This window comes from Acinonyx jubatus, chromosome A3, assembly GCF_027475565.1.
Source record: "Acinonyx jubatus isolate Ajub_Pintada_27869175 chromosome A3, VMU_Ajub_asm_v1.0, whole genome shotgun sequence".
Lineage (NCBI taxonomy): Eukaryota > Metazoa > Chordata > Mammalia > Carnivora > Felidae > Acinonyx > Acinonyx jubatus.
In genome coordinates this window covers 653,706-671,754 of record NC_069388.1, presented here as the reverse complement: position 1 = coordinate 671,754, position 18,049 = coordinate 653,706, and the positions used below count along the sequence as shown (strand labels likewise).

General features: G+C 56.5%; 1 protein-coding gene across 3 annotated transcripts in view; it reads right to left on the bottom strand.

The window, feature by feature from the left end:
- The window catches only part of ZBTB46 (zinc finger and BTB domain containing 46), a 61,390-nt gene that overhangs the window by 20,827 nt on the left and 22,514 nt on the right, over positions 1-18,049 (bottom strand). For all 3 annotated transcript variants that reach the window (XM_053199690.1, XM_053199691.1, XM_027046804.2), the window contains exons 2-3: positions 13,711-14,679; positions 3,041-3,325 (exon numbers count right to left, since the gene is read on the bottom strand). In XM_053199690.1, coding sequence (XP_053055665.1) covers positions 3,041-3,325; positions 13,711-14,647 — 1,222 coding nt within the window. In that variant the 5' untranslated portion in view covers positions 14,648-14,679. The remainder of the gene's footprint in view (positions 1-3,040; positions 3,326-13,710; positions 14,680-18,049) is intronic.

Here is an 18,049-nt window from a genome sequence, read left to right as displayed (position 1 = left end):
GGCCTTCTGGCACTGCCCGCCTCTCACGCCAGACCAGGCTCTGGGGACGCCTCATGCCGCAGCCCCGGCCCCTGCCCTTCTGAGCCACCCGAGGAGGAAACAGAGGCCCCTGCGCCCGCCTGAGCTGAGGGGTGGCCCCTGGGCTGGTGGAGCCCGGGCGTTTCACCCCAGAGCTTTGCTATCAGCACGCCTCCTCGGAGGTGCCGTCGAAGGCTCGGGCACACGCACCGCTTGCCCACCGGGCTGGAGACGTCAGCTGCCGGCTGGTGCCTGGGGCTCCGGGAACACGTCTCCAGGCTGAGCCGGCGCTGGGGGGTAAGGAGGGAGGCGCGGGACCAAGTCGCCGGAGCCAGGCCCTGCTAGGCCGCGTTCCGCCGAACAGAACACTCGCTCCCGCCCATGAGGACGCATCTAGGAACCAGCAGTGGTCGTGGAGGGTGACCGGCATGGGGTTCTGAGCCTGACCCCTGGCCACGGGCGCCCGGAGAGACCGTGCCAGTCAACCGGGCACCGCCGAGCAGACAGCACAGAGGAGTCGCTTTGGCTCCTTCTCGGGGCGGGAAACATGTAGCAGTGGCCCAGGCCACACACCAACACTGACACGCTCGCGGGGACAAACACCTGGAAAGCGGGTGCTGGACAGGTTGCCACAAGCCCTCCTAACCCCGGGCGGCAGCTCGGCCTCCGTCCGTCCGATTCCTCGAAGCCACCTGCCAGGGACAGGGCGGTGGGAGGCGGGGCAGGGGCCAGCGGCCAACCACGACGTTTTGGGAAACAAGGTTTTTACCTGGGTGTTTTCATTCCTCGATGCCACAAATACCCGGTCGCAGACTTTACTTGGGATGTCAGAAAACAACGTTTTAAAATAACCCATTTTTGCACCCTGTTCTCTGGCCCCTCTGCCTCTGGTAGGTTCGTACAAGAAAAATGGAGAATTTAGAATAGGAAAAGCAAGATTAAAACATAACAGAAATAACAGAACGGCAAAACCCACTGAGAGACTTCGCCTGGAACTTGTCACAGACGTACTAAAAATAAACGGTAGAGGGTCCCACTGCCGGGCTCTCCGCTCCCTCCAACATGTGACGCCTCTGACAGTCACACACGCGCCCAGCATTGCGACGCATTAACACAGTGTGTGGTGACCACCCGGGACGAGGCAGGTCTGAGGAGAAACGTCCACCCGCGAGACAGGAGGGCTGCCGCGGGAGGGTCCGGGCCCACATGGGACCCCCAGGAGTGGGGGGCCAGCCCCCCCGGCATGAGGCCCACTGCCTGGCCCAGGGTGGCTCCCAGCACAGATGCACCAAAGGCCTTTTGGACAAAGCCATGCTGGAGGCAAAGCCTGGCAGACAGGGTGACCGTGAAAAGCACCGACGACCGTCCCTTGTTCCAAAGTCACCCTCGGTGGCACCGGTCGGGCTGCCCACGGTCTGTGATGCACGGTGCGCGTGCACGCGTGAGGAGCGTGTGAGGGGTACAGAACGAGCGTGCCCCCACCTCCCCACACAGCCACCCATTCCCCGGAGCATCCCCCTGCTCTCCTTCCATGAGATCCACAAAACCTGTCCCGCCGACCCCCAGCCAGGCGCCCCCAGCACCCGTCAAGTGTCCTGGGATCGTCCGGCCCCGGAGCCTCTGCCCGCAGCATAAGGTCTGACGCGAGACGGGGCAGGACCGACGTGTGGGAGCACGTCAGCCACTCTCTGCTCACACATCTGAGGGTCCACAGACACTACTGTGTTTTAAAGTCACAACGACCGTGTGACGCGGTTCTCAGCTGGGGAAATGAGCCTCAACATGCCTGTCAGAGTGTGCCCGAAGCCAGGCGGCCCGTCAGCGAGGTACTCGGCTTTGGGTCTGACTTCACAGCCAAGTCCCGTGAACCGACCACGGCATCCAGGCTGCTCAGAATATGGCAACGGCTCCTTAAGTCCAGGGAAATAAAGTGAACAGAAACATCGTTCCCACTTTTAGTCTTTATTAGCCATAGCGATTTTCATCACTCCAACACAAAATCTTGGGAAATTTCAGCGCTCACGAAAACAGAGTTGTAAAAATACTGTTTTTTTACATTGAACATGAAAACAGGTTGCCCTTCCCAAACCCCGAACACAGATGATGGGCCTACTTCCTGCGGTGGCGCTCGGGAGACCGCTGCGTCCACACGGGCCGTCTCTCGTGCCCCGCACGCTCGCACCGCAGGCCCCTGCACCCCTGCTACACTCAGCGCCTTCCGCTGTGGGGGGAGCCCCCCGGGGCCTTGTCCCCTCCGGCGCCCACGGGGGGCACTGACCACACACTGTGCGCTAATCCCAGGACGGCCAGAGACAGTGTGGCTGCCTCCTCCAGGGCACTGGGTGGCCGCCACGGTCCCCGAGCGCCCCCAGAACGGATCTTCGGAGCGTGTGTGGCTCGCTCTCGGGCTGGCACCCAGAGCGTGTGTGGCTCATGGCCGGTTACACGCAAAAGCCAAACGCCCTCGAGTCTGGTTGGGAGAAGGACGTCCCGGGGGCCCACGGCTCTGCTGCCCCTTTAGCTGCTTCTCAGGCTGGTCTGTCATTTGCTTCGGGACAACTGGAGTTCGGCCGGAGACATTTACGGAGTGGGCACCCTAGGCCTTTAAACGCTCACGTGTGACCACGTGTGACCAGCATCATCTAGCGGAGACAAAGCAAGGATATGCGCACATCTCTCCCCTGCGGACGACAGGCACTCTGAGGTGGGACCAGGGCCAGCAGAGGGAGCCCGAGTCTGTCCCTTCGCACGAAGGCCCCCTGCGGGTCCCACCTCGCAGACGGCGCGCTCGGGGCGCCCAGGGCACACTTGTAAGCCTGATGTGGGTTTTGGCTCAGATGCCAGCAGCTCAGTGATTTTGGCCTGAAGCCTTCAAACAAGTACTTGCTGTTGCCCTGACAACCGCCCATCAACCACCTTCTCCACCACGTGACGCCAGGCCAGAGCGGTCACCCTCCCCGCCCCCCCAACTGTGCGGTGCGCACCCCTCCCGCACCACCTCTGCACTTGGCCACGCACTTACGGGACAGAGAGTGGGTGCCCTTGGGCAGGTACTCCAGCAGCAGGGAGCTGTCGTCCCCGAGCACGTCCGCCTTGAGGGACAGCAGGCTGTTCTTACTCATGAGTGCCGCCCGCAGGTTGGCCACCGCGGCGGCCTGCTGCAGTGCCTCGTCCTTCTCGGGGGTGAGGGGCGGGCCCAGGTAGCTGGCCTCTCCTCCCAGGAGACCCTCGTCCACGTGGCTGTACAGCTCAGCCCTCTCCCCGCGGCTGTCAGAGCTGCTGGCTTCGGCGACAGTCAGGTCTGCGCCTGGGGGAGCAAACACACAGAGGACATGCAGGTCATTTAAGACTCTCCAATCGGAAACAGGCACGTTTAGGAGAAGCCAGGGTGGTGGGCTGTCTGAGCACCCAGCTGCTTTTGCCAAGCCCACCCCCGTCCTGCTGGCAGAGGCCCCTCGCCTGCCCCGGGACGGCGGCGAGGCCGCGGCCTCGGGCGGGAGCTCCACTCAGCACGGTGGGGGACACGGGACAGGGGCTGTCACGTTCCTGCAGTGTTTTCACCTCTCAGAGAAGAGGCGACACGGAGCAGGGGTCCAGGACCAAAGAGCCACGAGCACAGGCTCTCGGAAAACCTCCAGGGTCTCAGCTTTGGCGATGGGCTCCGGGATACGACACCACGAGTGCCAGCAACAGACGGACACATCGGGCTCTGGCAAAACTAACACCTCCGACGTCTCAGAGGAGGCTACGGAGAAGCGAGATGGGGCTCCCGGCTGGCTCCGTCGGAGCAGCAAGCCACACTCGATCTCGGGGTCCTGAGTTCAAGCCCCAGGGCGGGTGTGGAGTCCGCTTAGAGGCTTAAAAAGGGGGTACACCTGGGGGCTGAGTCGGCTGAGTGTCTGACTTGATTCCAGCTCAGATCATCATCTCGAGGTCCCGTGTCGGGCTCTGCGCTGGCCGCTCGGAGTCTGCTTGACACTCTCCGTCCCCCACGTCCCCCACCCCCACAATAAACTTTAAATTTTCTTTTGAAAAAAGGAAAGGAAGAAAGATGACAAGCCGTGAGAATGTTTGCAGATCACAGATCCGACTCGAGATCCTGTTCAGAAGAGTTACCGACGCTTCCAACTCAATAAGGAGACAACACAATTCTAAAGTGGGCAAAGGACCTGAGTAGGTACTCCTCCAAAGAAGATCCAGAAATGACCGGTGAGCAGCATCCGACACCCTCAGTCCTCAGGGAAACGCACCCGAGCCACACCGCGAGGCCACTGCACCCGAAGTGTCAGACGGTGACGAGGGCTGAGAAGGACGTGCAGGAACCGGAGCCTTCTCCCCTGCGATCGTCCCATGGCACGGCCGCTGGGGGAGAGCCTGACGCCCCTTGGAGGAGCCGGTGCCCAGAGCAGTGGGGACCCACGTGCACACTCACAGTGACATGGGTCACAACAGTCAGAAAGAGGAAACGGCCCGCATCCAGCAGCGGCTGACGGAAGGACGAGACGGCCCATCCTCACGGGGGACTACTGCCCAGCCGCGGAAAGGCACGAGGCACTGACACACGCTGTCCCGGTCGCAGACCCGGAAAGCCAAGGCGGTGCGTGCAGGCCGATGACCCTTCTGAGCCCCGGTGAGTTCCACCAGGAACCTCAAGGACAGATGTTCAAGCAGCCCTCTGCGCCCCTCACATGGCCCACCCTGCGCATCCCGGGCCTGGCAAGGACGCCCCCACCCCAGGCTACGGCTCGTCTGTGCAGGGAGGTTCTGGAATAAACGCCACATCCAGGAGGCTGGAGCGTGAGACGGAGGCCGCCTGAACCTTGGACTCAGGCTACGTTGTTTAGAAAAAGCTGGCGAGCGCACCAAGCGTCCAACCTCAGTCTGAAAAGCGGGCTGAGTTCCCAAGATTCACTTGTAAGTTAGTAACGTAGGGTCTTCCCTCATCTGGGACGGTCACACGCTTGTGTGCACACGCGCTCACTCACACCCCCCCGAATGCACAGACAGACGCAGTCGCTCACACGCACACGTGTGGGTGGCACACAAGCTATGCTGCCTCTGGACAGAACACTGACAACAGCTCTGTTTCCAGGAAGACCCTGCCCCCAGGACACGGCGTCAACGTGACACGTGGCTCCCGGCAGACACGTCACACGTGTGTGGCAGAGAGAAGTGACCACACGCCAGCTGCATGAGCGACAGAAAGGCACGCAGGGTAACTTCCTGATGCCAACCTCTTTTATTATTTTTTCTAATGTTTATTCATTTTTGAGACAGAGCTTGAGCGGGGGAGGGGCACAGAGAGAGGGAGACGCAGAATCCGAAGCAGGATCCAGGCTCCAAGCCGTCAGCACAGAGCCCGACGTGGGGCTTGAACCCACAAACTGCAGGATCATGACCTGAGCTGAAGTTAGACGCTTAACCAAGTCACCCAGGCGCCCCTGAGTTTGTTTTTTTTTTTTAAGTTTGTTTGAGAGAGAGAGAGAGAGAGAGAGAGAGAGCGCGCGCGCATGTGTGAGTGGGGGGAGGGGCAGAGAGAGCCTATCTGTGCAGAGCCTGACTCAGGCTGGGTCTCACGACTGTGAGATCATGACCTGAGCCAAAATCCAGAGTCCAGTGCTTAACTGAGCCACCCAGGCACCCCAACAAGGTGAATCTTTTTGATAAAAAGTGATAGTTTTCATCATCTTGAGTTTTGGGGCAACTTTAAAAAAATTTTTTTTTATTATGTTTATTTTGAGACAGAGTATGAGTGGGGGAGGGGCAGAGAGTGAGGGAGACACAGAATCGGAAGCAGGCTCCAGGCTCCGAGCTGCCAGCACAGAGCCCGATGTGGGGCCCGAACCCACGGACCGCGAGATCATGACCTGAGCCGAAGTCGGATGCTCAGCTGACTGGGCCACCCAGGCACCCCACTGACCTCTTTTTAATAAATGGAGCAAACAGGATTAAAAATACCAACATTTAATTGTAAGGGCTACATGTTACATGTAAAGGTTTTATTCTAGAGGGAAATACAGTGTTTTTTTTTCTCTTCTACAAATGATACATCTTAATACTTGAAAATTTAGATCACAATCTTTAGCTAAAAGCAGAAAAGAGATTATGATGAAAATAAGCAGAATGTTTAAATGATCAAACTAGATCAGGCAGTGTTAGTTGCAAAGTGGGGTATGAGCAGATTCGGAAGAGGAAAGAGTGGGTTCCAGCCACGCGAGGCCTAGAGTCTGGGGGGACACGGCTGTCATGGAGGCAGGAGGGTCGGGAGGGTGAGGGGCGCTGACCTCACAACCAGGGTGTCTTGGGGGGCACGGTCTGGTCGAGAGCCAGCACCCGGTTTCGAACGTCTCCCCAAACCTCCACTCTTCACAATTCCCAAAAATGGTCACAAGGTGCATTTGACAGTGTTGGTGTAGATGTCACAGCCCTGTCTCGCCCACCAAACGGGCACCCAGTGTGTGCCCTGTGCCAACACCACCAGTGGGATGGACAGCCAGCACCGCCAGGGCACTGTCCCCCCCCCCCCCAGCAGCTGGTCACAGCCCAAATCACACCCGAATAGGGTACAATCCAGTTCAGAAAGATTAAGTGTGCACTTCATCTAGAATTTACCTCCTCGCTCTGTCAGCAGAGTAATTCAGTGGGTAAAAGACCAGCTTCTGGCAAACAGTATCGGAACGAGGCACCTACATACGAAAATCAATCCGAACCACAGACCGGAGCGTCACAACGAAATCTGTCAAACTTCCAGGAAAAGCACACAGGGCTCAGCAGAGATGTCTGCGATAGGACCCAAGGAGTATGCGCCGTTAAAGAAAAAGTTCGCAATTCGGGCTTCATCAAAATGTGAAACGCGTGCTCCTCCAAAACAACGTTAAATGAAAACATGAAACAAAGACCAGGAATGTCTGCAGAGCACACGCCTGGTGAGGGCCTTGCGCCCAGAACACAGCAAGCACGCTCAGCTGCGATGAGAAGGCCCTCAAGACTCGAGCAGACACTTGGGCAAAGCAGACAGAGCGTCGGGGGCAGGTCCAAGCGGGGCTCCCCACAGCCAAAGCCTCAAACCTGACAGCACAAGCCAGCCTGGTGGGACCCTCGCAACGAAAGCCACGCGAGTGACTGATAAACAGGGAGACAAGAGCAACCACGTGGCCCACGAGGGAGCCGCCAAGGGGAGGGAGGAGAAGCCACGCCACTCGCTCCAGAACGCTGCAAGTTTACCAAGGAACGTCCACCAGCAGGACAGGGGCGACAGCCGGGGAACAGAGCACCAATTCTAGTTCTGGAAATACAAGATGACCCCTGACACCCATGGCAACGGCAAAAACCTCACAGGCAAGCGGAAATCCCAGACGCGCGGGCACATTGCCCGCTGCCAAAGATCGGGGAGGGCAGCACCCCGGGGTCCTTGGTGGCGGCTGTGGCGGGGGAGGTCTGCGGGTCCTGTCCGTGTCCGGGTGGGGGGGGGGGGTGAGTGGAAAGGGCAGGAGGGTCCTTCCCGGCAGTGAAAGTGTTCTCTATCCAGATGGCAGAGGTGGCTGCGGTTGTCAAAACTCATCCAACTCACCGCCTAGGGCACTTACAATTAAAAAGACAACACATGGGGCGCCTGGGGGCTCAGTCAGGTAAGCATGGGCTCTTGGTTTCAGCAGGTCACCATCTCACGGTTTGTGAGTTCAAGACCCACGTCGGGCTCTGCGTTGACGGCACAGAGCCTGCTTGGGATTCTCTCTCCCTCCCTCTCTCTCTGCCCCTCCCCTGCTCATGCTCTCTCGCGCTCTCTCTCTCAAAATAAATAAATAAACTGAAAAAAAGTAAAAAAGACAACACGCCAAGCTATGGAGGATGTGGGGGGTGCGGACGCTCAGGAAAAAGTCTGGCAACTTCTTATAAAGCTAAAGTCACCTGTCCTCTGAGACCCAGCCACTGCATTCCGAGGTATTTGCTCGAGAGAAATGAAAACACGTCCACAAAACAGGCTTTTGCTGAAAGTGTTCGCGGGAGTCTTACTCACAACAGCAAAACCTGGCTACTGCCCAGGTGCCAGGTGGCTGGCAGGTGGCTGGCCCAGACAAGAGGCTGGAACACGAGGCACAGCCATGCAGGTGTGAGTGGGGAGCACGTACTCCGTGATGTGGCTCGTGGGACACGAGGTTTCGTCCAGACAAAGCGCTGGACAGGCTAGGTCGACCCACGGCAGAAAAAGTCAGGTTAGGGGCCGCGGGGCTGGGGCAGGGACCGATGGCCGGAGGCAGAGGGGACACTCTGCTCCGAGGGGGCTCAGGCGCACGCATTTGTCTAGACTGGTCAAGGGGTGCGGCGGGCCTGGTGTGTGCAGGGCGTGGGAGTGTGCACACGGACCGAACCCCAATGAAAAACTTGCCGTGCTCTGGAATGAAATATCCTGATCTGCCAGGTAGTTTGAAAGGCACCAAAAAATAAGATGTGTTTTTGGACGATTAGGTGAATAAACATACAATAAAGCAAATGTAGCAAAACATTAAGTGAAGAATCTGGCTGGTAGACGTGCTCGTTTTCTTTTCTTTTTTTTTTTTTTTACCTTTTCTCTAAGAATAAATGTTTCCCCAATAAAATGTTAAAGAGAGAAACAAGAAATTGTTCAACCCGAAATTGTTCACTTGAAATCTGTGCAGTTTACTGCATGCATATCATGCTTCAAGGAACAGAAAAAAAGAATGGCAATTTTCACCACAAAACCTTGCTAATGACACGTATGCGCCATGGGTAGGCTGATCGCGGTCCTTAGACGTCCAGGTCCCCATCTCCAGGGCCTGTGAGTGGGCGACCTCATGCAACACGAAGGATGGAGTTAGGGGCCCTGAGGCGGACGACTGTCCCAGATTATCCGGGTGGGTCCGTGTCAACACAAGGGTCCTTCTAAGGGGAAGAGGGTGGCGGCGGGGGGGGGGGGGGGCGACTCAAGGAAGACAGGGCCTCTAGAAGCTGGAGAAGGCCAGGAAATGTCCTCCCCTGAGACTCTAGAAGGAACGCAGGAGCCCTGCCACCCCACCCCCGACTTCTGAGAGCTGGAAGATAGTGAGGCCACGGGGCACACGGTAACTTCTCGCGGCAGCTGTAGGAAACCCCCGCACCCCCGAGAAGCACCTCCAGAATACAGCAGGAGAAACACGTCCAGAAGTGCTGGAAGGTGTGGCAGCAGTGACTGTCACAGCCCAAACCAGAGGCAGCTGGAGCCATCCACATCGGCACGGGAGTGGGCAGTGCGCGTTCATGCGGTGGAAACACCCTCAAGTTCAAATCGAGACAGGATCCAGTGAGACGGCTACACTGTCTGCGAACCGACCACAGAGCAGCGGAGGCTCCCTGCGGATGGGACAGGCATGAGAGCCTGAGCTCCGGTAAGCTGCTGGGGGCGGCCCCCTGCACTCGGAGAGGGGACAGGCTCCTTTCCGCACAACCCTAGAACACAACGAGGTGCTCACAGGTCGTGCAAAAACACATTCCCCGGCTGCCTAGCAAAATGGCAATCACACCAACTCAGGAACATTCCACTGAGATCCCCCTCCCTCGTGGGCCGCACTTTGGGGATCCTAAGTGCGAGCCTTTGCTGGGCTCCCTGTGTTGCCTGAGCCTGGAGTGCTGCCCGACTCCTGGGGCTTCCAGAAGCACCTTCTCCTCTGGCTCCAGCCTGCCACGGCCTCACGACGTGGTCTGCCTTGACCTGCAGCAGCCCGGGACACGCTACAGCCCGTCCGCCCGGTGGCTCCAGGTGGGACGTCCTCCCAGCTCCCTCAGGCACCAGGCTGAGCCTGATGCCCGTGAGAGCCCTTCAAGGACTCATCCTTCACGAATGCGATATTCTAGAAAATCCAGATGCAAAGGGAGCACCTGCATTTGAGCTACACCAGCAGCTCAGCAGAGCTGAGTTCATAAGGGTCTTGAATCAGGACAGTGATTCAAAATCATGGCCTTGGGCGTGGATGAGCCAAAGGTCACAGGACACGACCCCCAGGCTCCTCCACCCGCGGGGCCCCTTCCCAGAAGACCGCACGGCGCAGGCAGCTGGCTCCTGCCACCGTTCGGCCCGCTCTGAGTCGCCAGCATTTCCCGCCACCTCCTGGCATGGCCGCCAGGGTTTGCGCTCTCGCCCAACACCGCAACCACGAGGGCGCCACCTGCCACCAGCCAGACAGCAAAGGGCCAGCGGGCACCGGCTCCACACGGTCCTGCTCCTGTTGGAAGGGGAAACTTTGGGCGGCAGCTACAATGGGCTCCACCTCTTGAGGAAGGGGTGAAGGGCAGGGGTGACAGGGTCTCGGGAACGGGCCCACCCGTCTGGGAGCCAAAGTCCCAGAGACGTGCTGCCGCTTTGCATTCAGGCTCTTCTACCCAAAAGTCACAAACACCACACTGAGCCGGATGCTGGACTGTCGGCAGCGGAAAGGGCACCTGTCGCGGAAGTGGACAGACTGACCGGAGGATCAGGGTGCCCGGCACTCTGTTCACCCTTCACGCCTGCAGGCGGGTCACGACCCGACATGCAGGGAAACTCAGACAAACTTGAAAGGTTCACCGCTTCTCGAACAAGCCCCCCTGCACCCTCACGTACTTGAGGATGGGCAGTGGGGGATGTCTCCCCTCCCATCTGGTGCCCCCACTTCAGCCCCCATGACGACCTCGGCCTGACAGGTGGTGCACCTGCCCCCTCCCTGCCCAGGAAATGCTGCAAGGGCATGAGGGGTCGGCTGGGAGCCTACAGAGACCACCTTCACCCACCCAAACGTGTTCTTCAAGATCCCACTATGTCAAGATCCAACTTTACAGAAGTTCAGGCAGAAACATTTACTTTACAAAACAGACCCATTTTACCCTGGCTCCAGAACTCTCTTTTTTGGCGGAACTTTTTAGGCCGTGTGTGAGACATTAGGACAAGCGCCTGGGCCCTTCCCGTTCCTGCTTGTGAACCAGTGGCTACAGATCGCCTCCTGGGGGTCTGTGGCCACCATGGGGTCACACGCGAGGGGGGAGGCCGGGACCCGAGGAGGACGCGGCCGAGTACGTGCAACCTACCTGCGCGTGTGGACACCACTTCCCCCGAGCTGCCACACAAGTGACCGTACGAGCGAATTCCAACGACACCTCGGAGGCCACTAGGTTCACATGCTCTTGGCCCTTTTGGAAAAAATCACTCTCCAACGCCAAGAGGCCTCGGAATTGCCAAAGCCAAGCCGGGGACACAGGCGGGCCTGGCAGCAAAGCCGAGCATCCGAGCACCTGCACTGAGCCTCCGAGGGATGTGCGAAAACCACCTGATAGTTCTTCTGGAACAGGGCCTTTGCTCCTGCAAGTAGGAGAATTTAAAGGCATTCTTCCCTAAGAGGTAAGGAATCTTTAGTGGAAACAAACCGGCCCCCACTGGGGATCACAATTTGAGCTTCCAAGCCCAGCCCCAGGGCCAGGATGGAGGGATAAACCACCACCACCACCACCAAGGGCAGAAACCACCCTATGCGAGCTTCCAACCCCATATCCCTGCCTCAGCAGCTCAGAATAATCTAACAGAAGCTGTTCACAGTTGCCTTGGAAACCCAGGGGATTTAAGACATTAACAAAAGTACACGGTCGAAGTCACTTGTTGGAATCTAAAAACACCTTCTGCTTGACTACTGTACTCAAAGCCCCAAACCTACAGGCCTGAGGAGAGCACATTCCTTACTGCACTGATGGGCCCTCAACCTCAAGGCCCCTCCGGTGTCACAGCCTGCTGGGCAGCCCTCGACACCCAGGACGGGACTCATCAGGATGGGACTGCGGCACCGACCGGCCCAGAAGGCTCGACACGACGCAGCTGTCCTTAGGTCATGTGCCACAGACTGCTTCTCAGATTTCGGTCAGAGCCGGTGAGAGGTTATGAACAGTTTGGAGCACACGGAGTGTCCTCTCGCCACAGACAACCAGCAGGGAGACGGCTCTTCGAGCAGCTCAGACACTTAACCTTCTTCTCCAGTGAACCTCCAGCAGTTCTGGGGTGCTGCCCATCAGGGACCTTTACAACGTCCAGACACACTTCTGCTGTCGCCAGACTAGGGGTGGGTGGCTACTGGATCTAGTGGACGGAGGTCAGAGCTGCTGCTGCCCTAGGGCGCCCGGGACACCCCCGCGGCAGTGAGCCATCCAGCCCGAGGTCGAAAGGCTGTGTTTCGACCAACCTGAAGTGAGCATTCAGGGGTCTGGCCCTGTGCTTTGGGCTGGGAACACACAGTGACAGAGAGTGACAACGAACACAGGTGACAGCGTGTCTCGGGGAGGTTCCGTTCAACGGGTACAGAGTCTCGGTCTGGTAGATAAATGGTAATGATGGTTGCCATAACAGTGTGAACGTATTTAATCCCAATAAATTATAGACTCAGAAACGGTTAAAACAGTAGAGGTTACGGCACGTATATCTCACCACGATAATAAAAGCTAACGCATGGAGAGCTGAGCGTGGGAGCCAGAATGTCCAGGGGCCCGCCGGCCCTGCCTGGGAAGCTTCCTTCCTGCCCCCAAGCACAGGATGCTTGGCAACTGTGACACTTTCCAGGGCTATGACCCTAGCTTGCTGCCTTCACGCCTGTCCGTTCTCGTGTTGCAGGTGATTTGTGACCTTCCCAGAGGGGCCTCCCCTGGACGAGAACTTGCTAAGAAGCTTCTATCCTGCTCTGGACCAACCCTGTTCCCACGAAGACCCTTCCTCAGCCTCTGGACCCCAGTGCACCCGGGGCTGGGCTGGGGGTGGAGGGAGCCTGCCCCCCAGTCCGCCACTTGGAAGGGCGCTTACGCGTAACAGCAGCCGTTACGCACCCAGGACCAGGACGGTGTCTGGTGTTTCAACAAACACTTAACGTATCATCCACTGTCTGGGAGACAGACACAAAACTACCATCCAGGGTGCGAGGACCAGCTTCCGCAAAGCTGAGCTTAGAGCCACCTTGAACCTGACGCACAGGGTCTGACGCGTGCTCAGCGCCCCCTCCCCGCATAGCACAGCAACGTCCAGCGGCTGCGAGAAAAAACATGTATTACTTTGAACCACTGGACCCGCACTTACTGGAAACAAGGAAACATCCCTCCTTGCGAGGGGGGCTTTTCAGGCGGAAGTCTTCAAGTCCCCCCAGCTGAAGACAAGCTTTTTACCAGGGATAAAACAGGTGCGTGTGACAGCCTGTCCAACACTCACAACAGTGACCAAGACCCCGGTGTGGGGACAGAAAACACAGAGCTGAGGCCACGGGACCGTGAGGGTCTGAGGTGTGGGGTGGGGTCCCAACCCACCTTCACGTCACCTCACCTGATGCACTTTTGCACCGCTTAGCATTTTCACGTTTCGACCTTTTAAAATTAAGTTCTCCTAAGCAGTGTTGACGAAACACTCCCTGGATAAAGGAACACAGACCCTCAAACTGCCCCCGCACCAGACGTCACCCACTTTTCCAGCTACTGACCCCTCGGCGACAGAGAAGCCCTACATCATCAAGTGGCCTCTGTGCACCAGAGACACGGGGGCACCCAGAGTCACACTCCCTGCACTCACATAATTTGCTGCAAAAGGAGGCGGCCCGTGGGAGGCCCCGGTGTGAGGCTGGCCCACACTGGTTCCCCTGCAGCACAAGCAACGCATCTGGGCCGCCAGCGTCTGAGCCCCGCCCACGAAAACAAAAGGCTTACTTGAGTCGCGGCCGCCGAATGGCCACCCGGACGTCGAAAGGAAAGGGGCCACCGGGGAGCCGGCCCGGCTATCGCCCTCCACCTGCTGTGTGATGTGCCGGACCGTCTCTTTGTTTTTCCGGTTCTTCCTGCGACCCGTGGGCTGCCAGCCGTCCCCTCCAGCCTGCTCCGAGAAAGAGTTCTGTATCACCGCGTCCCTGGAGGAAGGGAGCTCACTCCCTCCGTAATGAGACGGGGAGATCTGCTCTTCCTTGACACGCAGAGACCCGTAGCCCACGTCCCCGGGCCACAGCGGCTGCGAAGAAATGTCGTCGGGGCCGTCAGCCTTGGGCTCCTGGTCCTCCTTCCCGTAGCTGCTGCCCCCTTCGTGGCAGCTGGCGATGGCCGAGTCTCCGGAAGAATTGGCGGGGCTGGTGCGCCGGGCCAGCCACGGGGAGATGCTCCTTCCCGCCATCACGGCCGAGATGAGGGCGTCCGTGCTGCTGCCAGGAGGGGCACTGATCTCGAACTCGGAGAGCTCGTCCGAGGCATCGGGCTTGATGCTGATGTCCAGCGCGGCCTTGATGAAGTCGTGGCAGGCCTGCACGATGTCCGTCATCTGCAGGAAGCTGGCAGCGGACATCACCTCGATGACGTTCCTGCTGGTGAGGGCCAGGTGGGCAGAGTACATGAAGTCGATGATGGCCTTGAAGCCCTGCGCCGTGACGATGTCCAGGTGCGTGACCGTGGCCTGCTCGGACGTCTTCTGCACCTGGCAGTACAGCGTCTTAAAGTAGCGGCTGCTGCCGAGCAGGACGTTCTTGTGCGCCTTGAAGACCTTGCCCTCCACCACGACGCACACATCGCACAGGACGCCGTGCTGCCGCTGCTCGTTCAGTTCCCGCAGCAGGTGCCGGTAGTGGGACGCAATCTCCATGTCTTCCTTTCGGTTGTTCATCTGGAAGCCTTGCTGTTGCTCCTCTACGGACTCTGTGGGGGCAAGAACGGGACAGTTACCCAGGTGGCCAGCAGAAACACGCCCGCGGAAGTCAGGCAGAGTGCCACGCCGCTGTGCGCGGGCGGAAGAGACGGCAGTTGTCTGGCCGAGCGGCCACCGGGCGGGACGCACCCGAGCAGGGCTCTGGGTTCCAGGCTGACCACAACGGACACGTAGTCCTGAACGGAACCCCACATGCACTGGCTGCTTCTCGCAACAGAGAGCAAACGGTCCACAAAGAAGGCAAACGCCCGTCGGCGGCCGAAGCGAGGTTCCCACCCAAACGTAAAATGCCGGTGACATAACCCAAGGGAGATTCACCCTCACCCTCGAGGACGTATCTTTAAAGACGAAACAAGGCCTCCGACACAAGCGACGCCCACACAGCAGAAGGGCCCGGAAGCAGACACTGCAGCCTCCAAAACTCCAGCTCAAACCAGCTCGAGGGAGGAGGCCTGCAGGGCCCGAGCGCCCAGAGGCGCCAGCGGCTCCCGACGGAAAGCCCTCTGGTCGGCGCCCTCCTGGTACGTCTGCCATGTTCTCCTTTCCTCTTCTGCCGGCATCACCTTCCCAGGACGGCCAGAACCCCGTGCCCCAGGCCAGGGGCTGTGAGAGAACCAGATTCTCACGCAGCCTGGAGGCCCTCGAAGGCCCCGGGCGAGGAAGTCTCCAGGCGTCTCCCCGCTTCTGCTCATGGCTGGCAGTCCTCGGCCGGAGAAGAATCACCAGTTTCTGCTCTCACGTTCACCCACCTTCTCCCTGGAAGCCTGTGTCCCAGTGTCCCCTTCTTACAAGGACACCAGTAATATTGGACACCCTACTTCGTCATCTTAACTAATTATATCCAAATTAGGTCATGGTCTGAGACACATTCGCCCCATAACACTCCCTGAGAAAGACAAGGTAGTTAGAGACTGATCTTCCCACTTAAATACTCCATTTTCCAGCTGGTTAGTCAAGCAGGAACTCTCACCAAAGATGCCAACGTGTGTTTAATGGGAGAGAACTAAGCTGGCCAAGTGTAGGGTCACTGACCTCTTTCCCGTGAGGGCTGCTTCCCCAGGACTCAGCTGGGTCCACCTCCAATGCTTCTTTATTGACTCAGAGCTGTCACCACATACCCACCTTCCTTTGGTCATTACAATACATATCCAAACACCACCTGAAGTCATCTCTAAAATCCGTTACCCCAATACCAAAACCAGATAGAGCCATTACAGAAAAAAGAGACCTACTGGCCAATATCTCCGATGGACAGATGCAAAAATCCCCAACAAAATCCTAGCAAACCGAATCCAACAGTGCATTAAAAAAAATCATTCACCACGATCATGTGGGACTCATTCCTGGGCTGCAGCGTGGTTCAATAGTCACAAATCAATCAATGTGATACATCACATCAATAAGAGAAAGGATAAGAACCATACGATCATTTCGACAGATACATAGGACACATTTGACAAAGTACAACATGTACTCATGATAAAAACTCTCAACGAGTAGGTTTAGAGGGAACAGACGTCAACATGATAAAGGCCGGATATGAAAAATCCACAGCCAACATCATATTCAATGGGGGAAAACTGAGTGCTTCTCCCTTAAGGTCAGGAGCAAGGCAAGGATGTCCACTCTCACTCCTGTTATTCAACACAGTCCTGGAAGCCCTAGCCTCAGCAATCAGACAAGAAAAAGAAACCAAAGGCATCCAAATTGGTAAGGAAGAAGTGACATTTTCACTATTTACAGATGACATGATACCACATACAGAAAGCCCTAAAGACCCCACCAAAAAACTACTAAAACAAATTTAATAAGGTCGCAGGATCCAAAGTCAATGTACAGAAAACCATTGCATTTCTAAGCACCAATAATGAAGCAGAAGAAAGAGACATTTAAAAAGCAATCCTGGGCACTTGGGTGGTTCAGTTGGTAAAGTGTCCAACTCTTGATTTCAGCTCAGGCCACAGCCTCATGGTTCATGGGATCGAGCCCCATGTCGGGCTCTGCGCTGACAGCACGGAGCCTGCTTGGGATTCTCTCTCTCCCTCCCTCTCTCTCTCTGCCTTCCCTCTGCTCACACGCTCTCTCTCTCTCTCAAAATAAATAAATAAACTTTAAAAAATCCTATTTGTAATTGCACCAAAAATAATATGATACCTAGGAATAAACTTAACCAAGGAGATGAAAGGCCTGTACTCCGAAAACTACAAAACGTTGCTGAACGAAACTGAAGAGGGCACAAAGAAATGGAGAGACGGTCCATGCTCGTGGTTGGAAGAACACTGCTAAGATGTCTGTTCGACCCAAAGCAGTCCGCAGATTTCATGCACTCCCTATCAAAATACCACCAGCATTCTTCACAGACCTGGAACAAACAATCCAAAATTTGTACAGAACCACAAAAGACCCCCAAAAGCCAAAGCAATCTTGAAAAAGAAAAGCAAAGCTGGAGGTATCATAATTCCAGACTTCAAGCTAAATTACAAAGCTGTAGTCATCAAAGCAGTACGTACCAGCACGAAAATAGACACATAGATCAACAGAACAGAATAGAAAACCCAGAAATTAACCCGCAACTATAGGGTCAGCTAATCTTCAACAAAGGAACAAAGAATATCCAGTGGAATAAAGACAGTCTCTTCAGCAAGTGGTGCTGGGAACACTGGACAGCGACACGCAGAAGAATAAACCCAGACCACTTTCTTACACCAGACACAAAAATAAACTCAAAATGGATGAAAGACCTAAATGGGAGACACGAGAGTATAAAAATCCTGGAAGAGAGCACAGGCGGTAACGTCTCTGACATCGGCCACAGCATCAATACCTAAATACCTCAATATCTAAAAAGAAAATACCCCGATTTAAAAACGGGCAGAAGACACGAATAAACACTTCTCCAAAGAAGACATCCAGATGGCCAACCGACACATGAAAAAACGCTCAACATCACTCATCATCAGGGAAATACAAATCAAAACCATGATGAGACATCACCTCACACCTGTCAGAATGGCTAAAACCAACAACACAAGAAACAGCAGGTGTTGGGGATGGTGTGGAGAAAAAGGAACCCTCGTGCGCTGTTGGTGGAAATGCAGACTGGTGCAGCCAGTGGAAGACAGTGTGGAGTTTCTTCAAAAGACTAAAAATAGAAATACCATCTGATCCAGGAGTCGCACTACTGGCTATTTACCCAAAGAATACAAAAACACTAATTTGAAAGGATACACCTCCCCCCCCGATGTTTATAGCAGCATTACTTACAACAGCTCAACTATGGAAAGAGCCCAAGTGTCCATCAGGTGATGAACGGATAAGGAGGATGTGGTATTTACATATATAATAGAATATTACTCAGCC